The sequence below is a fragment of the Schistocerca americana genome, chromosome 4 (assembly GCF_021461395.2).
Source record: "Schistocerca americana isolate TAMUIC-IGC-003095 chromosome 4, iqSchAmer2.1, whole genome shotgun sequence".
Taxonomy (NCBI): Eukaryota; Metazoa; Arthropoda; class Insecta; order Orthoptera; family Acrididae; genus Schistocerca; species Schistocerca americana.
Genome location: NC_060122.1, coordinates 501658002 through 501681868, shown reverse-complemented (window position 1 = coordinate 501681868; position 23867 = coordinate 501658002). Strand labels below are relative to the sequence as shown.

Here is a 23867-nt window from a genome sequence, read left to right as displayed (position 1 = left end):
GTTCATGAAATGGTGAGCTTCACATCTTGGAGAGTGTCTGTATCGATTGCGTATTTACCCAACAACATAAAATTTCGAGTTCTTTCATTATAAACATTTGTTTGCCTGTACCTCTAGTCTGTGGTGATTTCGTATACATCCATACTCTGAAAATACTTTCCTTGAACCATCTTTTGGTTTTTCTTCCAGTTACATTCGCGTTTGGAGTGCTGGAACGATGACTGCTTAGTTGCTTCTGAGCGCCTTGTAATTAGTCAAACCTTGTCTTCGCAGCTTTCGAAAGTGGTACATAGAGGGCTGTAGAATATTCCAAGATTCCACACTAAATTCTGAACACTGAAACTTTATGCGTAAGCGTTCACTGGACAGTTGACGTCGGTCAGACCAGATTCTTCAGCTTTTCCGTAACGCACTCCCATGAGCGAAACAAGTAGAGAACACACATCCTGGCGTAAGTTCAAACTAGTTAGCAGGTATTTTTAAATGGAAATCTAATTAATGTTTGTTTTGAATTGGCAAAATTGCAAGTAAACAAAGTAGTACCTGAAGCATCTAAAAATGTAGCACTGAAAGGTAGAATTAAAAAGGCAGAACTAAAAAGGATCCAGTTACGGTATTGTGCATGAGCTTCGCACTGCCACTAGATTACTACAGATGTGTTTGCTACGCTGTTAGGGTTCACGGCAAATTATTACTTATACTTAGTTTTTTATTATATGACCCAGTTTTGGACAGATATTCAGGATTAACGCGTTTAACTGCACGGGTGCACATATTTTGGTATGTGGTACCCTAACATGTGCCCATAGTTTTTTTTTCTCTGTGCCCAGCTGTCTCCCCACAAACACATCACATAATTTACTGCCTGGTCTTTTCTGTAAGGTCGTAACTGCACCACTAACAAGGGGACCTTCCATTCTGTAAATCACGGATTTTGATGCGCTTCAAATATGTTGCAGAGGAACTTACCCTGAGTACCTGGCTATCCGGCTTTTTAGCGACGAGCCTTGGTTTTTGAGAAAATCGATTCTGAAGTTCATTGCGCGCTTTGTATATCCGTAACATTACGTATATTGCGAGCAAGTCAGTGTAGCGCAGCGGTAAAGGTTCTCGGCTACCGCGCTACAGGTAGCGTGTTCGAATCCTGCTCGCGGAGTAGGTGTTCAGCGTATTTAATGGCATTTGTGATTTCGCCTTTTGATTATTCGTTCAACTCCTCTACTTGTGGATCTTCTTCTAGCTGCACTACTGCAGAAACACTTGGTTCTTCCATTTCACAGAATTTTTCTAACACTAGAGACGCTTTGCGAGCAACACGCTGTAGTTAGATGCGAACGTAAAGGAATGCAACTGCCATCCTCATTGGCCGCAGCTAGGAGCTGGGGTTGCCGTTACGGCTAACGGTATTCACGGGAGAGGGGACGATAATGTGCGGAGATCGATTTCAGGTAATACAAGAAGCGACCGTTGTACGAACATTTGGAACTCCAACTGCAAACCACAAACGGAATGAATATTTGAAAAATTTAATAACTGAATATATCTTTATAATTTCGCACACCTAACACTGTTTGTGATATTATTTGAAATAAAATTGAAATATGCTGTCGATTTTGAAAAAAATAGGCACTGGAGCAGGATTCGAACACGGTACCTCCACCGCGGTAACCATGAACCTTTTCCGCTGCGCTACGCTGACTTGCCCGAAATACATCTAATGTTACGGGTATACGAAGGGCGCAATGAACTTCAAAATCGATTTTCTCAAAAACCAAGGCCCGTCGCCAAAAAACTGGATAGCCAGGTAGGTAGTCAGGGTAAGTTCCTCTGCAACATATCCGTGATTTACAGTATGGAAGATCCCCTTGTAGTGGACTACGCCTGTCAGTATAGGCTAATCGTTTTACGTCCCTGCATCAATACTTCAACACATGGCCGCGCAGAATGGCCCTGACACGGTCGGTGATTCGAGTCCTCCTTCGGATATGGGTGTGTGTGTGTGTTGTTCTTGGCATAAGTTAGTTTAAGTAGAGTGTAAGCACTATGGGACTTAACTTCTGAGGTCATCAGTCCCATAGAACTTAGAACTAGTTAAACCTAACTAACCTAAGGACATCACACATATCCATGCCCGAGGCAGGATTCGAACCTGCGACCATAGCGGTCGCGCGGTTCCAGACAGTAGCGCCTAGAACCGCTCGGCCGCTCCGGTCGGCAGTGTGTAAGTGCCCATAGTTCTTTTTTCTCTGTGTCTAACAGTCTACCCACAAACACATCACATAATTGACTACCTGGTATTTTCTGCAAGGTCGTAACTGCACCAGTAAGTGGACTACGCCTATCAGTATAGACTAATCGTATTACGTCCATAGATGAATGATTCAACATCTGGCCGTGCGGAGTTGCCCTGATGCGGATTGCACGGCCCGATCGTTGACCGCAGCAGTTTGGTCCTTAGGAATCCGCACACATTTGAATATTTCAACACCTGACCTGCTACCCCAGGAAAATCTTCATTAGTGACTTGCTTTTGCCATATGTACTTGGCGATACTAACCAAAATAAAACGTACTACTTCTAACAGCTATAAAAATTAGTCTGAAAATGAAGTAAATACTAGTGTAATGTTGTTCAGTACACCGTCCTCCGTCACAAATAGAAATACATGCACTTACACGCGTTACACTCTGGATACTGACGCATACATGCTGCACGTAGCTGAAAATCAAAGTAGTTACAGGAAAAAATATTTTTCTGCGGATTAACCTGGCGAATCATTACATAAACTTTATGATTCACGGCCTGGCCTAGCGTTATATGTTTTCATTTCGCCGTTGGGCGGCAATTCATGTGCGATAAAATTTTGTGAAATTTGCATAATTTTATGAGCGCCACAGTTTTAGAGAGTGTTTGCATTCGGGTGTGAACAGCGCTTTGTGAGTGGGTTCCGCTACATTAACTTTTGATCGTTATTCACCGCGAAAGTATATGTGGTGCGTCGCAATGTGGCAAATGACGACAGTAAAAATGTTTTATAATATTTCGCTTTCCTTAATGAATGCAGCGAAAGAAATATAAATACCCGCTCATAAAATATATCACCACATTAAAAAAAAACTGATAGCGGTCGTCGAAGTTACTTTATAACCAAGTCATTAAGTATCAAATTTCGTTGCCAACGTTGCTAGAAAATAACACCTCTTTTTATATTGTACATAGCTCTGGACACATCTACCATAAGGTCGTTATGAATGATTTTAATTGTCGAAGACTGTGTACGGACCGTTACGCCCAGGTACATGTGCATATAGGCTACAGGGTGAACAGGGCGTCCGCCGACAAATTGTCAGAGGTTGTAATGGGATACCTAACGACTCACGGTCTCCGGCGACTCGTTGCAGAGTCACTGCACTTCTTTTGGTTTCTTCCCCCCCCCCCCTCCCCCCCCAATTAGCTTTGTGTCTGTGTTGCGCTGAAAACAGTACAAACAGTTAAGTGTCGACGGTATACACTGTCTTGCTTCCGACCGCTCACCATAACCGCAGTTGACAACATTAATGCCTTGAGTTAGCACTCAGTACTGCTCGCTTCTGTCTAGGATTTTGTTGTCCTGCTCTGTTAGTTGTGCGTCAACAGTGATACACGTCAGTACTATGGATAGGTTTACTGATCGAGAGCTGGCTGATACGCTCCGCTTGTATGGGTTCACTGAATGCAGTCGAAAAGCGACGCAATGACGCCGTAACTGTTCTCGCAGATGGGGCAACGACAGCGTAGTACTTTAACGTTCCATGCTTGAAGCATTACTGCGTGTTATATATAGCAGTTCTGGTGATTGCATATTACAAGATTTTCCACTGTTGTGTAGATATTTTGACAGAATAAAGAGCGATTGCGGTGCTACACCGCAAATACACTCTAAGAAAAAAGTAAGTAAAGCGGAACCTATCGAGAAGGAATTATCCGAATGGTACAGATGTAAGTAGATGTGATGTATATGACAGACAAACAAATGATTAAAATTTCAAATATAATTGGATGATTTTGTCAAGAGAAAGAGCTTCACAAATTGAGCTAGTCAATAACGCGTTGGTCTACCTCTGACCCTTATGCAAACATTTACTCAGCTTGGCATTAAATTACACAGTTGGTGGAGTTCGTCGTGAGGGATATCGCGCCAATTTCTCTCCAATTGACGCGTTACATCGACAAAATCCCTGGCTGGTTGGGGGGCACTCCAAAAGTTCTCAGTTGGGGAGAGATCTGGCGACCTTCCTCGCCAAGATAAGCACTCAAAACTCTCGCCGTGTGCGGGCGGGCATTATCTTGCTGAAATGTAAGCCCGGGATGGCATGCCATGATGGGCAACAAAACAGGTTGTAAAATACAGTCAGCGTACCGCTGTGCTTTCAGGGTGCAGCGGATAACGACAAAAGAGGCTGTCCTAGGGTGTGATTTACTGATAATGATGAATGAAGTTGAAGCACTTTGCATGGCTAATGCATGGGGCCGCAGAAACGGGCCAATATGGGTCGCCGAGGTGAAGTTACATCAGAGACTAGTTGCTGATATGAAGAGTGCCACCCCACATTCTAGAGACTGTTTCCACGTCCTACCGTCAGACAGAAGTACCAGAGGCGCAGTGGCATTGACGCACAGGAAGGCAGAGCCGTTACGGCTTGGATGGCTTGATTGCTTGATGTCCAAGCAATCGTTGTATTATGGCTCACACGACAGAAGCCAGTGCTTAGCAAAACAAGACTGGGCCTACGTCATATAAATATTCCTCATTTCTTGTCAAACGCTGCCTTGGCCAGCAAGGTCTCCAGACCACTACCCAATTGAGAACGTTTGAAGCATTATCGGCAGGATCCTCCAACCAGATCGGGATTTTGATGATCTAATGCGCCAGTTGGACAGAATGTGGCGCTATGTCCCTCGGGAGGACATCCAAAAATCTATCAATCAAAGCAAAGCCGAATAACTGCCTCATGAGCGCTAGAGGTGGACCAACGCGTAACTGACTTGCTCAATTTGTGAAGCTCTTTCTCTTGACTAAATCATCCAGAAATTCTAGTCATTTGTTTGTCTGTACATGTACAGCACATCTACCTATTTCCGCCCCATTAGGATAATTCCTCAGTCGTGCGTCGCTTCTATTTTGTCTTAGAATGTAAATCGCAGTCACAGGATTAGTCTGTGAGACGCCAGAGACCGTGGCCCCCTTATACCAAAACACTGAGAAGGCATCCCTGAAGAACATCTGAAAATTTGTTAATAGAGTTCTGGTTCACCCTTACACTTCGCAAACGACAGCACAGTACCTGGAGTAGGGTTCATCCCACCAATATTAGACTTTTTCTCCGTGACTCCAATACTGTACCGAGTGAGGGGAAACATGGCTGTCTAAATGTCTCTGTATGCGCCCTAATATTTCACATGTTGTTTTCATGATTAGTACCATAGAGGTCGGACTGAAGCACAGACCCCGTCGAATGCCGGTTCTCTAAATTTATACAACAGGCTTCCTCGACGTTCCCTTTGTTCCGAAGATACTCGTTTATATGCCCCAATCATTTCTGTTACATTTCTATTTGTATCGGCTGTACTGACCTGTTATGGTCCTAACAACGAATACATAACTTTGAAGCTCTGAGTCTGTTGCAGCACTGTCTGAACCGTAATTCACAAAATACAGGGTCCAGTCACATGTGACCACCGCATACGTTAGACATCAACGTGCAATAACCACTCATACACGGCAGGTGGCATGACTAGCAGTGGAGAGTATGTAAAGCCTTTCGGGGTGACAGAAAACAGTGCAGCCGTTCTTATAAAACGGAATCTGAGCGACTTACCTGACGACCAAAGGGCATGATCATTGGCTTTTGGGCCAAGGGTGGAGGCATTTCCTAGTCCGCAGCTCGTGGTGTAGTGGTTAACGTTGCTGCCTCTGGATCACGGGGCCCCGGGTTTGATTCCCGGGAGGATCGGGGATTTTCTCCGCCCGGGGACTGGGTGTTTGTACTGTCCTGATCATTCAGTCATCATTCGGGAAATGGCGAGATTGGACAGCGTAAGGATTGGGAATTTGTACGGGTGCTGATAAGCACGTCGTTGAGCGCCTCACAAACCATAAGTCACCATCAAGCCTTTCCTAAACGGCTAAATCTGTAAAATGTATGTATGCCGCAGTGGTTAAACTATGCTGTGAATGACAGTATGGCGCTATCCAAAACCGGCGCTGAGGCAAGTGTGATGAACCACAGGGCATAGATGGTAAGGTTGAACGACTGCTTTGGCAATGTGTACAGGTGAACAGGTGTGCAGCCGTTGAGCAACTGACCGCCCTGATGAACCACGGAGCTACCAACAGTGTCTTCTCAACCACCAGTCAGAGAACGTTGCTGCGTATGGGCCTCCACAGCATTCACCTTGTTCACGCACCCTTACTGTCTGCTGTTCATCGGCGACGAAGGGTGAATAAAGCAACTGTACGTCCACTGAGTGACAACATATGGCTTATTCAGATGGATCACGTTTTATGGCTGTTGGTGTGTACTACCCTGAAAAATCGTCGGAAGTTGCAGGCCATAGAGGAATAGTTATGGTCTGGCATTTCCTGGGTGATCTCGTTATTCTGGAAGGCACAGTGGATGAGCACACGTATGCTTCTATCCGTGGGGACCATGTCGACCACTACATGCAGGTTGTTTTTTCCTCGTCACAATATCATCTACCAGAAGGGCAATGCGTAATGCCACTCAGCTTGTAGTGTACGTCCGTGGTTCAAAGAACACCAGGTTCAGTTTACCGTTCTCCCCTCGCCATTAAACTCTCCAGATTTAAACACAATCGAGAATCTGTGGGACAACCTTGACCAGGCTGTTCACGCCATGGATCCTCAGCTGCAGCTGGCCACGGCACTGGAGTCTGCATGGCCCCACATCCCTATCGGTACCTTCCAGAACCTCACTGATTCTCTTCCTGCACCTCTGCGATGCAAAAGGTTATTCGGGCTTTTGACAGGTGGTCGCATTAGTGTGAATGGACCATACAGCAGTTTTGGATATAGTTTGAAGAGTAGTAGCGTTTAGACCTGTTCGTTGTAACGTCATTGAGACCCTTCCGGTATTTGAGCATGGAACTCAGTGAGAGGCGTCTTAACGAGACATGCGGTCAGGTATATTAGCACGCAAAGAGTGGAGTCGAAGGCGGCGTCCTGTGGTGGCGTCTGTAGCGCCACCCATAAGAATAGGAATACGTGACTCGCGCTGGTGCCAGCTGGCGGACCATCTATGAGTTGCGTCTTCAGCTGAGATATGAGCGTCCCGGAGCTCTCTGTGTGCGGTCGTCTAGATATTATCGATATGACAGAGTGATAAGTGCAACTTCCTTTCGGAAGTACCTAAATAACATTTCATTTTATGCAGTTCGCTCCTGCTACCATGATAATTTCAAAGAGTGTGATCCACTCAACAACATCAAAAGATTTCTCTGAGTCTATAATTGTTATAAACTGATGATTGCCTTTCTTCAGTTTACCTTGTGAGTAGAGTTGTAAAACATCGGTAAGGTACCGTAGACTGTCATAAGCAGACGTAGACTATGGCAGTTTTGGTAGTAGGCTTGGTCAGTTAAGGCCAACGGCCTTGCCGCAGTGGTAACACCGGTTCCCCTCAGATCACCGAAGTTAAGCGCTGTTGGGCTAGGCTAGCACTTGGATGAGTGACCATTCGATCTGCCGAGCGCTGTTGGCAAGCAAACTGAAGAGCTACTTGATTGAGAAGTAGCGGCTCCAGTCTCGTGAACTTACATACGGCTAGGAGAGCGTTGTACTGACCACATGCCTCTCCATATTCACATCCAGTGACGCCTTTGGGCTGAGGATGACACGGTGGCCAGTCGGTACCGTTGGGCCTCCCAAGGCCTGTTCGGACGGAGTTTAGTTTAGTTTTTTTGGTCAGTTAAGATTGTAATCGCATTACCTGTACGATAGGTGGGTTGCATACCTAACAGGCGTTACCTCATTTCAATCCCTATATTTGCATACGCAATCAGTCTCTCAGTAATCGGAAGTGGTGAACCGTCTAGAAACTGAGGATATATACAGCGCCACATAACCCAGTAGGTTTTTGTACTATGTAGTTATCGCCCTGTCTGTTACTTCAAAATAAACAATATGTGTAGCAAAACTGATTGTCAATATTAAATTCAGATTTTATTCCAAAACAGTGGGACGTTGTAGTAAAAGTAAAAAAAAAGGCAATAGCGATTTATGATATAGCGCTACAAAAAGCAATTTCCTCAACAAAAAACGAAAGCAAAAAGAATATTAAATAACTCATAACAAAAACATATTAAACGTTTCTTCGGCACTTCAGAGAGCTTATGTAAAACATGTTTCTGTTACTGATAAATATCTTTCGTATGTATTGGTAATAACAAGATGCTCTTATCTTGATTATGGTGACCTACATTCTATTAAGTACAAAATAACAAGAACAATTAAATAGATTTCTTTATTTTTTTGCATGTTATTTGTACTTGCATCGCCAGCCGGAATGGCCGAGCGGTTCTAGGCGCTACAGTCTGGAACCGCGCGACCGCTACGGTCGCAGGTTCGAATCCTGCCTCGGGCATGGATGTTTGTGATGTCTTTAGGTTAGTTAGGTTTAAGTAGTTCTAAGTTCTAGGGGACTGATGACCTCAGCAGTTAAGTCCCTTAGTACTCAGAGCCATTTGAACCATTTGTGCTTGCATCAAAAGTAATTGGTTTGGTTACAGTTACGTGATAAACTAATTTTTATTATTTATAAAATGTAATTTGTATTTTATAAGGATATAAAACACGCAATGGACTAACACTGAGTGATGTACGAGTCTAATATGTGCAAAAGAAACAAAATAACAAAGAAAAGTCGTCGTCTCCCAGTTCCGCTCTTTCACATTCTTTTATGTTTTTTGGCTTACTTGCGCTACCAAACTACCGGTAATACTATCATTTATTACGATATTTTTGTACTGTGCCTAAACTATGGAATCGTAGTTTTGGTACAGTGAAATTCTTCTGCTGAGATAAGTCTTAGGGTTTGCACGGTGTTGTGCGTTCGTACGTTTTTCCGGAACCCAAACTGGTCTTGTTAAGGATGGGCTTCTACAGATTTTTCTATCCTTCTATAAGATATTCGTGTCAGTATTTTTCAAGAAGAAACTGAAAGGGATCAGCTTCTACAGTCACCGTGCCACGTGGATGGTTGTTTGTCTACGAATGACCGGCTGTGGCGCTATTAATCAAATGGTACGAAAAACATGCGCAGCGCCGGAAGTGAGCGTGTCGGTGTTGGGGGCAGAGGTTCGCACGTGGCCAGTGCAGGGGAGGAGAGGACACGGCGGGCGTAGCGTCCGCCCCGGGGATCGATAATCGCCGCCCCCGCAGTCGAGTCCGGCCCAGCGCAGTCGACGCGGCTGACGGCAGTCGCCGGGCGACACTTTGTCAGCGGCGCAGCTCTGTGGCCGCCGCTGCGACCGCCGTGTTCCGCTGATGGGCGGCTGTCAGCAGTGCTGGGTCGGTGGCCAGTGTCGCGGTCACCGTTTATCACACTGGGCGGCGCGCTGATTTCTAACAACACCCACCGACCATCGTTTAGGCCGTACACGATACGGACCGCGGATGACGTCATTATACACTAAAGGGGAAAAAAATCCCTGCAGTTAGAAATAATTGATGTAGAGAAATGAAATGCCGGGAATACATTTGTCTAGGCAGAATATTTAAGTGATTAATGTCGCAAGATCACAGGTTAATGAACGCGAGACAAAAGCCATCGCAAATGCGAAATGCTGGTACATTAATAACGGGTGTAACTGCCACAGTGTTGAATGTAGAAACAAGTTATTTACATACAGCTTTTACTTTTTAGCAGTTTACAGAGCTTGAAAAATACAGTTTAGAAATATAACGCCTATTAAAACTTGCAGTGAAATTTTTAGCAAACATACCATGCTAACATTGCTTTTCAGTCACAGATTCATCAAGTAAAGATCGCGTTAAGGAGTCTTAGTTTCTATGAACAATTCACTTAGCAGCCGTTTTCCGGAAACGCTTCACTACAAACTATGTCAGTCGTTACATCTCTAGAATTCCGTTGCCAAGAACTCTCGAAAGCTTTTGGGAGGTAAACCATTTGGACCAATGAAGACAGTTTTCCTTCCTTACATTGATAGACTAAAAGAGTACGAAGAATACCTACATTCTACGTACTGTACTATTCATTGTCGAAAATCTTGATGCGTTTATGAAATGCTATGGATATTTACGATACTTTATTTCCAATATGTACGCTGTCAGAAAAAAATAGTAACGCATCCAAAGGAGGAGGGGCGGAGGTGGGGAGACAGGAACCGGAATGAAACGCAATCGTTTGGGGGTGTTTATGATGTTATTAGAATGATTACAAAACTGAATGAAATTTACAAAGAACTTGACAGTATGAACCCACTCCCTATAGGATGGATGCATGCACTGATTCACTTGACAAGGGTTTCATATAGCCGTTGTATTCTCTCCTGAAGCAATATGCCCCACAACTGCTGTAATTCGTCCTTAACATCGTGGATGCTGGCTCTGGAAAGAAGTCGACGTCCGAGCTGGTCCCATACATATTCTATCAGAGACAGATGTGGGATTGCCTCAACATCAAGCAGACAGTTCTTAGAGACACTTTCCATGTGTTCACGAGCGTTGTCCTGTTGAAAAATGGCACCGAAAACAGACGCATCAGACGTAATACATGAGTACACAGGATTTCTATCATATACTGTTATGCCGTCATTGTTCACTTAGCCTTGTACCAGCCTTGACCTGAAATCATATCTGATGGACTCCCACACTATGACGTCAGGAGTAACACCGCTGCGCCTCTCAAAAACACTGAAAGAACGAGACCTCTTGCTCATGTCGACGCTATGCTCGCCGACTATGGTCATTCCCTAGCAGTCCGTGCTCACCGATCACGGCACCACTCTAAACGCAGACGTTTATATTTACGATAGCCTACACACGGGACGGTAATCCTCTAGTTCGGCTGCTGTTTGCCTCCGACCTATGGAGCGGGATGACACAGAATGTTGCACGGAGTCCAACGCTTGTTCTTGGATGGCAGACGTCTATGTGAAGGGGGTTACAATGTGCCTGGTGCACAGCACGACGATGTTCCCTTGTGGTGGTCAGATGTGACCAACTGGAACCTGGACGACATACTTGCCTGCCCACACGTTCCGATGCAGTCCGCCAACGAGCCACTGTGATGTCCTAGCCCCCACAAATCTGGGCAAATCTGGGTATCTCACGTTTCGACTAACCAGCCGAATGGAGACCCCCACATTGAGGCCCCTTTCAAACTTTGTCAGGTACTGAACAGCGTGTCTGGGCTAGAAGTATACAAATACATTTATTTATATTTCAGTGCCTATTAAAGTTTATAAGTCCACTTGTCCAACACTGTGCACATGACCTCAAACATTTTTATGCATGTTGGTACAGTTCAGTAGGGACGACATTTGTTGCTCGACAGATATCGAAAACGTACTCCACTTCTCCCCACATATTCATAAGCATGAAAGATGTTACGGCCTCTACTGCGGCGTCTCAAATCTGTCAGGTCTTGACCCTTCTTCTGTGAGCAATGTCCTCGATTAACTCCCAAGTACTGAAATTCAGCGTAGTAAGATCGGAGACTGAGATGGTCAGGCAATGGGAACCCCCCTCCCCCTTCCGATCCAAGGCTCAGGAAACGTCTCATGGGCAAATAAATGTTATAACATCCCCATGATGGTGGATTGGGGCATTATCCTGCTAGAAAACGACGTCGGGAGGCATCTGTGGAACTGCAAAGTCCATCAACATGTCCAAATAGGTGTGCTCGGTCACTGGCGTGAATGTACCATGCGACTCAGCGCTATTCATCAAGTAATGAGGTGAGGATCTTCTCTTGGAGTGTCTCTATGGATTGTGTATTTACCCAACAACTAAAATGTCGAGTTCTTTCGTTATAAGAATTTGTCTGTGAACACCTCTAGCCCGGACACACTGTATATTCAAAAAAATGGTTCAAATGGCTCTGAGAACTATGGGACTTAACTTCTAAGGTCATCAGTCCCCTAGAACTACTTAACCCTAACTAACCTAAGGACATCACACACATCCATGCCCGAGGCAGGATTCGAACCTGCGACCGTAGAGGTCGCGCGGTTCCAGACTGTAGCGCCTAGAACCGCACGGGCACCCCAGCCGGCACTGTACATTCAGCCTGGTTTGGTAACATTACTAAAGACGAACAACGCTGCTGCATCCTGGTGACATTACTAAGCATGTACACACCGGTGGAAGATGTGTACATATACGAATCTACGTATGACCATGTCTTCTGGATGCATCACTTTATCAGGCGGTGCACTTCGAAAACAGTGAGCGCATTACGAACCACCAACGTAAATGTACACTGTAGTTCCGCGGTTTTCACTACGCCATCCGTCGTGTGTCTTACCTCAAGAGTGATGGAGTCCAGCCAGGAACCGGCCACCAGCAGGTCGACGCTGTCTATGCCGATGAACCAGTCAGGAGACGGCGTGATGCGACTTACGGCGGACACCTGCGACAGACATCAGAGGGAATACCTTCAGTCAGTTTTACATTAAGTAGAAGCAAAGATTCTGTGTTATCTGCGGTGAAAACGCACTAAAATACATAATTATGTAACTTCTAGGCTATTAGCAACCTGTGGTGCCGAGAATTCCAAAATAGGTCAGACACGTAAGTGACAAAATTATATATACAACTATAAAAACGACTGGAAGATGAATCCAAAAATATGACTGCGTTATCATGATATTCAGTCTATAGACTGGTTTTACGCCGCTCTCCAAGTAAGCCTCTTCATGTCTCATTAAGTAGTGCAACCTACAACCATTTGAACCTGCTTGCTATAGGCAATCTTTGGTCTCCCTCTACAATATTTACCTTCTCACACGTCACCCCGTTAACATAATTAAGTTTCGTTGATGTCTCAAGACGTGTCCTACCATATGATCCCTTCATTGTCCGCCCCCGGTAGCTGAATGGTCAGCTTGACGGATTGTCAATCCTCTGGGCCCGGGTTCGATTCCCGGCTGGGTTCGATGAATTTTCTCCGCCCAGGGACTGGGTGTTGTGCTATCCTTATCGTAATCATACCATCCTCATCAACCGCAGGTCGCCGAAGTGGCGACAAATTGAAAGACCGGCACCCGGGGGGGTGGGGGGGGGACCCTTGCCATACGATTAAATAAAAAATCCCTTCATTTAGTCAAGTTGTGCCTCATATTTCCTTTCTCCCAAATTCGATTCAGTATCTCCTCATTAGTTAATCGACCTAACCATCTAATCTTCGGCATTCTTTTGTAACACGACATTTCAGAAGCTTCTTTTCTCTTCCTGTCTGAACTGCTCTAACTCATCCCTCAATTTCGTACCCAACAACTTGGTTCACCCAGTCTCTCTCCAACTTTCCCTAATCTTTTTCTCTACAAATGATAGACCAGCCCACATCCCAGCCTCTGTTCCATTTCTGTTTACTAAAATCCTGCATCGCCCCCTTCCCCCTCCTCATCGCATCATTAGAACTCACATAACCACTTTATTTGCATACAGATCTTAAAAACCTTTAATTTTCTCATTCATATCAACTATTCTTTACCAGTGTAACTCTTTCAGGGAATGTACAGTCTTCATTTCAAGACCTTCCCCATTTCCCCACCGTCTTTTTCTGTTTAATTCAGTATAATTCTGGGCAACATTACTATGCTGATGGACCCATTAGTATTCTGGGTTTGGCCATGAAGACATTTCTTCAATAGTCTTACACCTGGCAAATTTCTGAAACTTTCTTTCAGGACCTCCACTATTGCAAATGGTATAACTGGTTTATGAATAAATTTCTTATAGTTTTGCTGCGATATGTTGAATTTGCACCATGAATCACTTCCTGAAGGACATAGGCCGTGAATCAGTTTCTCTTCTGTTGAAGGGAAGTGAAACAAAACTACCCCTACAGTTTGTCTCATATCTTCTACATTACTAACGTTTTGCTTGATGGCCATGCCATGATAATTTTAGGTTTTATTTATGATAGATTCTGTTCTTACCATTTAATCCTCTGCCGTTTTCCAATTAATTTCTCTTGTATGCAGTTTTCAGTCGTCGCAATCTCGTACTCATTTGCTTTGTTCATGATCTGTGAAATCCAGTTTAGTGATAGTTACATTTTCTCCAAGTGGCTTCTCTTCCTCAACAGTCTTGAAAGCTTTTAAATCCCCATGTCCTAAATAACTGACGGATCTTACCTTTTTCAGTACTTCAGATTCATGGAAAATGGTCATGTCCACACAGTGTTTTATTTAGATGAATGAAAAACGAAAAGTAGGGTAATAATGTACATTGAAGAGCCAAAGATAATGGCAAATTTACCTAATATCGTGTAGGGCCCCCGCGAGCACGCAGAAGTGCCGCAACACGACGTAGCATTGAACCGACTAACGTCTGAAGTAGTGCTGGAGGGAACTGACACCATGAATCTTGCAGGGCTGTCAACAAATCCTTAAGAGCACGAGGGGATGGGGATCTCTTCTGAACAGCACATTGCAAGGTATTCCAGATATGCTCAATAATGTTCATGTCTGGCAAATTTGATGGCCAGAGGAAGTGTTTAAACACAGAAGAGTGTTCCTGTCGCCACTCTGTAGCAATTCTGGATGTGTGGGGTGTCGAATTGTCCTGCTGGGATTGCCCAAGTCCGCCGGAATGCACAACGGACATGAATGGATTCAGGTGATCAGACAGGATGCTTACGTACTTGTTACCTGTCAGATTCATGCCGTTGTATCCGTCCTCGTACACGTCCATCCTCTCGATACAATTTGAAAAGAGACTCGTCCGACCAGGTAAAATGCTTCCAGTCAACAACAGTCCAATGTCGATATCGATGGGCCCAGGCGAGGTGTAAAGCTTTGTGTCATGCAGTCATCAAGCGTACATGAGTGGGCCTTCGGGTCCGAAAGCCAATATCGATAATGTTTCGTTGAGTGGTTAGGACACTGACACTTGTTGATGGCCCAACACTGAAATCTGCAGAAATTTGCGGGAGGTTTGCATTTCTGTCACGCTGAAATATTCTCTTCAGTTGTCGGTGGTCCCATTCTCGCAAGATCTTTTTCAGGCCGCTGTGATGTCGGAGATTTGATATTTTACTTGTGTCCTGATATTCACGGTGCACTCCTGAAACGGTCATACGGGAAAATCCCCACTTCATCGCTACCTTGAAGATGCTGTGACTCATCGCTGGTGCGCCGACTATAACACGACATTCAAACTCACTTAAATCTTAATAACGTGCCATAGTAGCAGCAGTAACCGGTCTAACAACTGCACCAGACACTTCTTGTCTTATGTTGTGTGATGTCCTTAGGTTAGTTAGGTTTAAGTAGTTCTAAGGGGACTGATGGCCATAGATGTTAAGTCCCATAGTGCTCAGAGCATTTGAACTTCCTATCTTATATAGGCGTTGCCGACTGCAGTGCCATATTCTACCTGTCTCATATCTCTGTATCTGAATACGCATTCCTATAACAGTTTCTTTGGTGCTTCAGTGTATGTGTTTTACTGGGTGATCAAAAAGTCAGTATAAATTCGAAAACTTAATAAACCACGGAATTATTCCGTGATTTATTCAGTTTTCAAATTTGTACTGACTTTTTGATCACCAAGTATGTCACTGGAAAGGGGAAATTACGTATATTAATGTCAATGAAGAAAACAGAAATTGAAAATTTCAAGATTTCATCTAATACGGAGTTCCTTAATCTGTCAACTCTCCCCTTCATTCGGATAACGTTCCACTCCAAGGCCTGAGAGTTTTGTGTTTTATTGATCACTCTGTCACTGAGCATGGGGTTCTAGAATGCCTTTTATATTTCAATGTTGTTATAGACGATTCATCTATATATTGGCATAGCTCTCCATCCCCACTCCTACAGCAAGAAAAAAAGTCACTGGTGAGAGGGTCACTAGAACCATGTCTTGTGTTGATGTCTAGAAATTACTACCATAATACAATGACGAAAATGGATAGTATAACACCATGAGGCACACATTACATTTTTTACAAACTTTGATTAGATGTTAATCACATATCAGATATTAAACGATTAAACTTTCAATGCTTGAGAACTGATATCGAGCATCAGCATCACTGTGACATGTAAATGGTTCAAATGGCTCTGAGCACTGTGGGACTTAACATCTGAGGTCATCCGTCCCCTAGAACTTAGAACTACTTAAACCTAACTAAGCTAAGAACATCACACACTTCCATGCCCGAGGCAGGTTTCGGACCTGCGACCGTAGCGATCGCGCGGTTCCAGACTGAAGCGCCTAGAACCGCTCGGCCACACCGGCCGGCACTATGACGTCTGACCACACTATTGTATTCGCTGTGGCATGTAAGCAAACAGCCTTGGAATGTCATCTTGAGGGTTTTCATGGCGTACCTAAAACACATATTGTGTCAGTTCATGAAAATTATTCGCTGGCGACTGGTATGGAAGTATACATCTCCCATTGCATCCAAGTCACGGTCTATGGGTGACAAATCAGGGGACTAGGAAAATCATTCAAGGTCCTGTGCATTCCTCGAGGCGTTAATGTTGTGAACTGCACTGGAGGTCTTGCGCTATCCTGCTGTACTTTGCTCGTGAAGAGTGTGACAACAGGGTTTACCATTTTTGGCATATAATGGCGACGTTCAGCCTTTCTTCAACAACTATCGTATCAGTCCTGTGGTCATATCCAATATCTATGCATCTCACGAATCCAGAAGTTGGAGAGGTATGGCACTCGATCGCTTCTTCCCGTAACATTCTACGATGTATTTTGCGGGCACATTAGCGTCAATATAACCAACATAAACAGATCTGAGATCACAAAATGCCACTCATTCTCCCGTTTTCTCGGGTTCTAACAATTTAAGTCTCTGAAGATCTGAACCTAGTTTCCAGTAACTTCCTTGACAGTTCAAGGCGACACAGTGCTTGTTATCTCTGTACGTATTTCCGCTGCTGCCATCTGTCTGTTCGTTAGAGCCAGTCGAGTAATGCTACGGTCTCCTCGTGGTGCAGTCTTGCCGCAGAGTCTACTTGCCACACTGATGTCCTGAGTCCACCTCGCCACCACTCGCTCTGCAGTCATTGCAGTACTGCTAACTGTCTGTGCGAACTGTCGTATAATGTAGTGATAAAAGTCATGGGATAGCGACATGCACATATACAGACAGCGGTAGTACCACGTACACAAGATAGAAAAGGATAGGGAGGTGATTGTGGCCACACGACGGGGCTTCGTAGACTGTGAACTCGGAATGATAGTTGAAGCTAGACGCGTGGTACATTCCATTTCGGAAATCTTTAGGGAGTTCAGTATTCCAAGATACACAGCGTCAGGAGTGTGCCGAGAATGTCAAACTTCAGGCATTACCTCTCACCACGGACAACACAGTGGCCGACGGGCTTTGCTTAACGACGAGAGCACCGGAGTTTGCGTAGGGTTGTCAGTGTTAACAGACAAGCAACGTTGCATGAAATAACCGCAGAAATCAATGTGTGACATACGACGAACGTATCCCTTACGACTGTTCGGTGGAATTTGGCGTTAATGGACTATGACAGCAGGTGACGGATGCGAGTGGCTTTGCTAACAGCACGACATGGACTGCAACGCCCCTCCTTGGCTGGTGACTATACCGTTTGGGCCCTAGAGGACTGGGAAACCGTGGGAAAGTCAGATGAGACCAGGTTTCTATTGGTAAAGGCTATTGTTATTGTTCGAATGTGGTTCAGACTTAATGAAACCACGGACTCAAGTTGTCAAAAAGGCACTGTGTAAACTGGTAGTGCTCCATAGTGGTGTGGTCTGTGTTTACATGTAATGGGCTGTGTCCTCTAGTCCAACTGAACCGATAATTGACTGGAAATGCTTATGTTCGGCTCTTTTGGGGCCCATTCATTACGATTGAAGGACTTCATGTTCCCAAAAAGATGGAATTTTTATGAGTGACAATGCGCAATGTCAGCGGGCCACAGTTGTTCACGATTAGTCTGAAGCACGTTATGAACAAATCGAGCGAATGATTTAGCCATACAGATGACCCAACGTGAATCCCACCAAAAATTTATGAGACATAATGGAGGGTCTGTTCGTGTAAAATATGCTTTACAGGCAATACTTTCGTTAACTATGGGGGACTACAGAGGCAGCATGGTTCAGGATTTCTGAAGGGACTGCCAACCGACTTATTGAGTCGATGCCACGTCAAGTTTCTGCACTATGTCGAGCAAAACGAGGCCCGAAACGATATTACGAGGTATGCCATGACTTGCGTCATCTCAGTGCGTGATGCCAATGATTCGACCGTTCTGAATGTCCGATCACGAAAAGCTCCACGTGCGCGTGCGTGTCCTGTCCGCATGGTGTGTTGCATTATGCATCTGGAATGTCCAATAAGGTTAGAAACATCCAATAGACATCAACTAATCGCAGCACTCTCTTTTTTGTGCAGAAAGTACTGAAAGTAAATTCGTGCAAGGACGAAATTTTAATGAACACATCCGACGGGCATGGTAATACCGGAATATCAGCCCTGTGTCATTCGCCCAGGCGTTCATGGAGTAATATTTCACATTCCTGTCAGTGCGAAATATTCTATTTGCATTTTGGCTGTGAATAGATGCTGGTTGATGTATATGAAATATTTGTATGGGGTATCTGCATTAGCAAATCTGCAAACGCAAGCGCTGAGGCGCCGAGATGGACTACACGCTCCATTCCGCCTCGTTCCAGTTTGGTAATAATTACTGAATAATTCTTTCATGAGCTAACGCAAGCCCGAATTATTCATATTTGAGAAAAGGTGAGATGGTAGAAAAAACGTAATTGAATATTTTATTTGCATGTAATTCATTTCATGAGCTAATGTGAGCTCGAATTATGCACGAGAGCAGAGAATACGAGTGAAAGTACTAAGAGCTAACAATACCGATTTTATAGCGTATTCTTGCCGGGAAAGGGGTACGTGGGCATTACGAAGCTTCCAGCCGAATTGGCGGAGTAATACAGCCGACAGTTCCTCAGATTTAAATGCAGTTTTCTTGCGACGACGCCTCTTCCTTGAAAGAATAAGACCGTCCGTTTCACCCGTGCAGAGGGAGACACAAAGTAGTGCGAAACTTTTTACATCTGACAAATGCTTATTTGTATCGAAGAAGAGGGTGTGAGGCAACGTGTATGAATTAACTTTATTAAGTTCCATAGATGATTACACAACAAAGATGTCGTCAAAATAGTAGTCTGTCCTCTCTGAATTGAGGCCATAAGTAGGGATGTCATCTGGTCTTCTGGGAGAGCCGACCGCTGTGGCCGAGCGGTTGTAGGCGCTTCAGTTTGGAACCGCACTACCGCTACGGTCGCAGGTTCGAATCCTGCCTCGGGCATGGATATTTGTGGTGTCCTTAGGTTAGTTAGGTTTAAGTAGTTGTAAGTTCTAGAGGACTGATGACCTCAGATGTTAAGTCCCATAGTGCTCAGAGCCATTCTTGTATAATAGTATGGTGCTGCACTGACCAATTTTGATGCAGCAGGACGCGTAGTTTGAAGGAAGTTTGTGTGCTAAGCAATCTCCTTTTTTTCTCACGAAAAGCAGATTGCTATTTGATCTTATTTACTTATAACAGTGGTCCCTTAGGTATGAAAAGCTACGAAAACTGGGGCTTATAGCTATCCGCAATACTGCCAAGTAACCAACAGAGTAGTATTTTAAACCTTAAAGAACAATAACTTCCTCAAATTATAATACGTCACTAACTGGTGCAGAAGCTGATCATTCAAGGAGGCAGCAACCAAAATTCGAGCACCAGTTACGACTTAAAGTAAAAATCTGAATCGAAAATCAATCTCTCTCTCCAAACACATATATAAATATTCATATTGTTAAGATCAAAAGTCATTTTATAGGTGCCTAAAACATTGACCTGATACGGTACAAAATCGTGGCACATTGCGAGTTCATGCTCGGGCTCACGCGACGCTTGAAACAGCAAAGCGTCGACGTATGTGGATAAAAGGCCAAAGCTCTGAAGCTCATGTGAGTTGTAAGGTGGGTTAATGATGTCACATTGACACGAAAATCACAATTCTGCCGAACGCCTCCATGATCTTATCACATGATGCAAAGGTCATTATACACCTTCTTACCACACTTCACCCCCCTCTTGACGCTTAGCACACTGGACTCTCATTCGGAAGGACGACGAATCAAACTAGCGTCCGGCCTCCAGATTTAGGTTTTCCGTGATTTCCCTAAATCGTTCCAGGCAAATGGCGGGATGGTTCCTCTAAAAGGACACTGCCGATCTCCTTCCCCATCTTTCACACAATCTGACCTTGTGCTCCGCCTCTAATGACCTCGATGTCGACGGGACGTTAAACCCAATCTTCTTTCATTCCTTCCCTCCTCTCTTGACGCCCCTGTGGTGAAGGTCAGAACCGCGACGCCCAGCGTTGAAAATATGGGGTCTTCTTATGGGAGGCCTTGAAAAACATCCCAGATATACGACTGTTCAGAACGGACACAAAAATGCTACAGAGGGTGGCATAAAGGACGTTAATGCAGCTACCACTTCCATTGGGGCCTTGATTTCCACACGTTTTGCGATAAGCAACAGGACCTAGTTCTTTATAACTTTTTACTCTGCTGACAATCCACAGACGGTTCAGCCCTTCTCGAAGGACACTGTGGGCCCGCAACGCCATTAAACGTGATCACAGCCTTTTGGGATGCAGCGTGATGGCAATTTTTGCTCCGATATTCAGTGTGGAACCACAAAGAACCGTTCAAAACTGCTCGACAAAACATGAAGGTGAATCCAAGCAGCAATCGGGTCTTTATGCCTGTTCAGTCCTCTTGTTTGGCGCCCTGATCACCGGGGAGGGGGAGGGGAGTGCAGTATTGCCACAAGCGAAAATAAAACAAAAAAGGTTCCTGCAAGAGCTCCCAGTTGGGCAACACCCCCAGTGCTACCCGCGCACCTTTGTTGCGCACCTCAGAAATGTCCCTGTACAGAGAAAGCCATTCGTGATTCCTAGCCGCCAATGTGACAGCCAACCATTTCGAGAAACTTCAGATCAGTGGCGGTACGTCACTGAACTACGCGTTCTGGCCGCATGCGAAATCTTACAGCTCACATGTATGAGGGGCGTTCAAAAAGAAATGAGCCGCAGTCTGGAATGCTCAAACAGGTGACAGGAGGGTAGTATCGTGAGGTGTGGTTCCGACCAGAGAGTGGAAGTTCACAGCCCGTCGCTAGAGGGCACTCGTGCGCGTCAAATGACTATACAGAGCTAGCAGCAGCATGCATCATCGTCCAAGTCGCATTGCAAACAGTGAGATGGAGGCGTCGACAGAAGAGCAAAGAGGTATTGTTTGTTTTCTGACAGCGAAAGGAGTAGGATGAGCGGAAATTCATCGACGAATGTCACAAGCGTACGGAAAACACTGCATGTCCCTTGCGAGGGTCAAGCAATGGCACAAGCGCTTCAGGGAAGGACGGGTGTCGTTAGCCGACGATGCACGGTCTGGAGCACCGCACTGCATTACCGATGACATCGTCCAGCTGGTGGATGCACTCATTGCGCAGGACCGCCGAGTGACTGTGAAATCCACAGCCACCGTGGTCGGATTGAGCGTCGGAAGTGTGCGCCCAGTGGGTTCCCCACAGTCCTCAACCACACCAGGAAGCATGTCGAATGGCCCACTGTCTTGCTCATCTGCAGCGCTATGCTCGGGCAGGGAACGCGTTCCTGGCACGAGTGGTGGCTGGAGATGAGTCATGGTGTCATCACTTCGAAACAGAATCAAAACGACAAGGTCTCCAGTGGAAGAATCCAGGGTCACAACCACCAAAAAAACCCATTCACACGATTGCAGGGAAGGCTATTCTGATTCTCTTCTTTGACCAAGATAGCCCCCTTCTGATTCACTTCGTGCAGCACGGGACAACAGTAAATGCCCAGCGTTACTCGCAAACATTGACCACCCTTCGCCAAGCGATCAAATCAAAATGACCAGGCAATCTCACCCATGGGGTCATTCTGCTCCACGACAGTGCAAAGGCTCATATGGGCATCACAGCCGCGGCACTCCTGCAGAAATTCAAATGGAAGATTCTCGGCCTCCCTCCATACAGTCCGGACCTCTCTCCCTGTGATTACGCCATTATTGGTCCCCTGAAAAAGGCTTTGAGGGGCAAACGATTCACCTCCGACGAGTCGGCCTGCCTTGGGCCGCCACAGATGACTGAAACACAGCCAGCAAATAAATACTCAGAAGGGCAAAGTGAAGACAAGAAGACAACGAGAAGAAAACACCAGGAGGCAAAGTAGGGACAGCCTATTAGGACTCAGCCTACCCAGAGGTCGGGGTGCCCCTGATGAAGCCCGGACGTCACGTTACGTCATCGCGGACGACGATGTCCAGCTGTACGTGCGGAACTGGTTAACATCACAGCCCCCGGAATTTTATGAGACAGCTATTCACCGCCTTGTGCCACAGTGGGACAAGTGTCTCAACAGTCAGGGTCAGTACTTCTAACATACAGGTACTGGTTTCTGTAATTATGCCTCCGGCTCGTTTCTTTTTGAACTTGCCTTATACGAGGGTTATTCAGAAAAAGTAAGGAACGATCGGTCGCGAAATGGAAACCACAGTGAAAAACTGATGAAGTTTTGCACAGATGTGTTGGGCAATGTCTCTAATATGCCCGTCGATCGCTTTACGTCGTTCTTTTTGGTCCTGAGCACACAGGGAGCACATAAAGATACCTAGAACAATAGTGTCTCCCGCCAAGTACGAGGGCCTGGTCAGAAATTTCGCCTGAAGCTATGCAACCAACCTTAGACAACTGTCGTACGGTTTCTTCTTCAAGACAACTCTCAGCCGCATTCTGCAGGGGCAATGAAGATGCTGCTGCATCGTTTTCAATTGGAAATGTTTCATTACACACAATACAGCCCGTAATGTCTCCCTCTGAGTTTCATCTTTGCTCACATGAACCGCTGGCTATGAAGACAATTTGGCACAGACAACAAGCTGTGGGCCAGCTTAGAGAATTGGTGGAAAGGACTGGCGGCTGCCATCTATAACGAGGGTATAGGAAAGTTGGTACAACGCTACGACAAACGTCTAAGTAGGATCGGCGATTATGGAGATAAGTAGCTGGAAGTTGTAGCCAACTGTTGCAAATAAAACAATTTTGCTTTTCACTGTGGTTTCAATTTCGTGACCTATCGTTCCTTACTTTCCGAATAGCCCTCGTACTTCTGAATTCTGGCCCATTGTCACATGTGTCGAGATCTTGGTGTGTGAAGCGACACCGAGTCCGAGGATAACGTCACAGGGCGCTACCGTTACAGATCAACATTGTAGGCACGTTTGAGCTAATTTTCAGACTTGTGCGCCGTAGCGGGAGACAATTACAGGTTTCGGGAAAGTGACCGTTTAATTGTGTTGTACAGTGTAAGTCGGTCTCAAGAAACATTGTTGGTGTCCGCGAAAGCAGCCTGAATGAAGACTGTACGAGGTACGCGCGACGTATGCCGCGCACCTGAGTTTCTGGGAATGACGTCTGGTGGCCCGCGGTTCGCACAGGTATCTCAGGGCCAGGGAGTGCTCGCTCGCGCCGCGGCCGTGGGAAAGTGGCCCTCTCACAGCTGCGGCCGCGAGGCG

At 45.4% G+C, this 23867-nt stretch overlaps 1 protein-coding gene and 1 pseudogene across 1 annotated transcript in view; one reads left to right on the top strand and one right to left on the bottom strand.

Annotated features, from left to right (window-relative positions):
* The window catches only part of LOC124612390 (spondin-2-like), a 624943-nt gene that overhangs the window by 188839 nt on the left and 412237 nt on the right, over nt 1-23867 (bottom strand). Inside the window, exon 3 of the mRNA XM_047140568.1 lies at nt 12549-12653. Coding sequence (XP_046996524.1) covers nt 12549-12653 — 105 coding nt within the window. The remainder of the gene's footprint in view (nt 1-12548; nt 12654-23867) is intronic.
* LOC124614313 lies at nt 7643-7760 on the top strand (annotated as a pseudogene).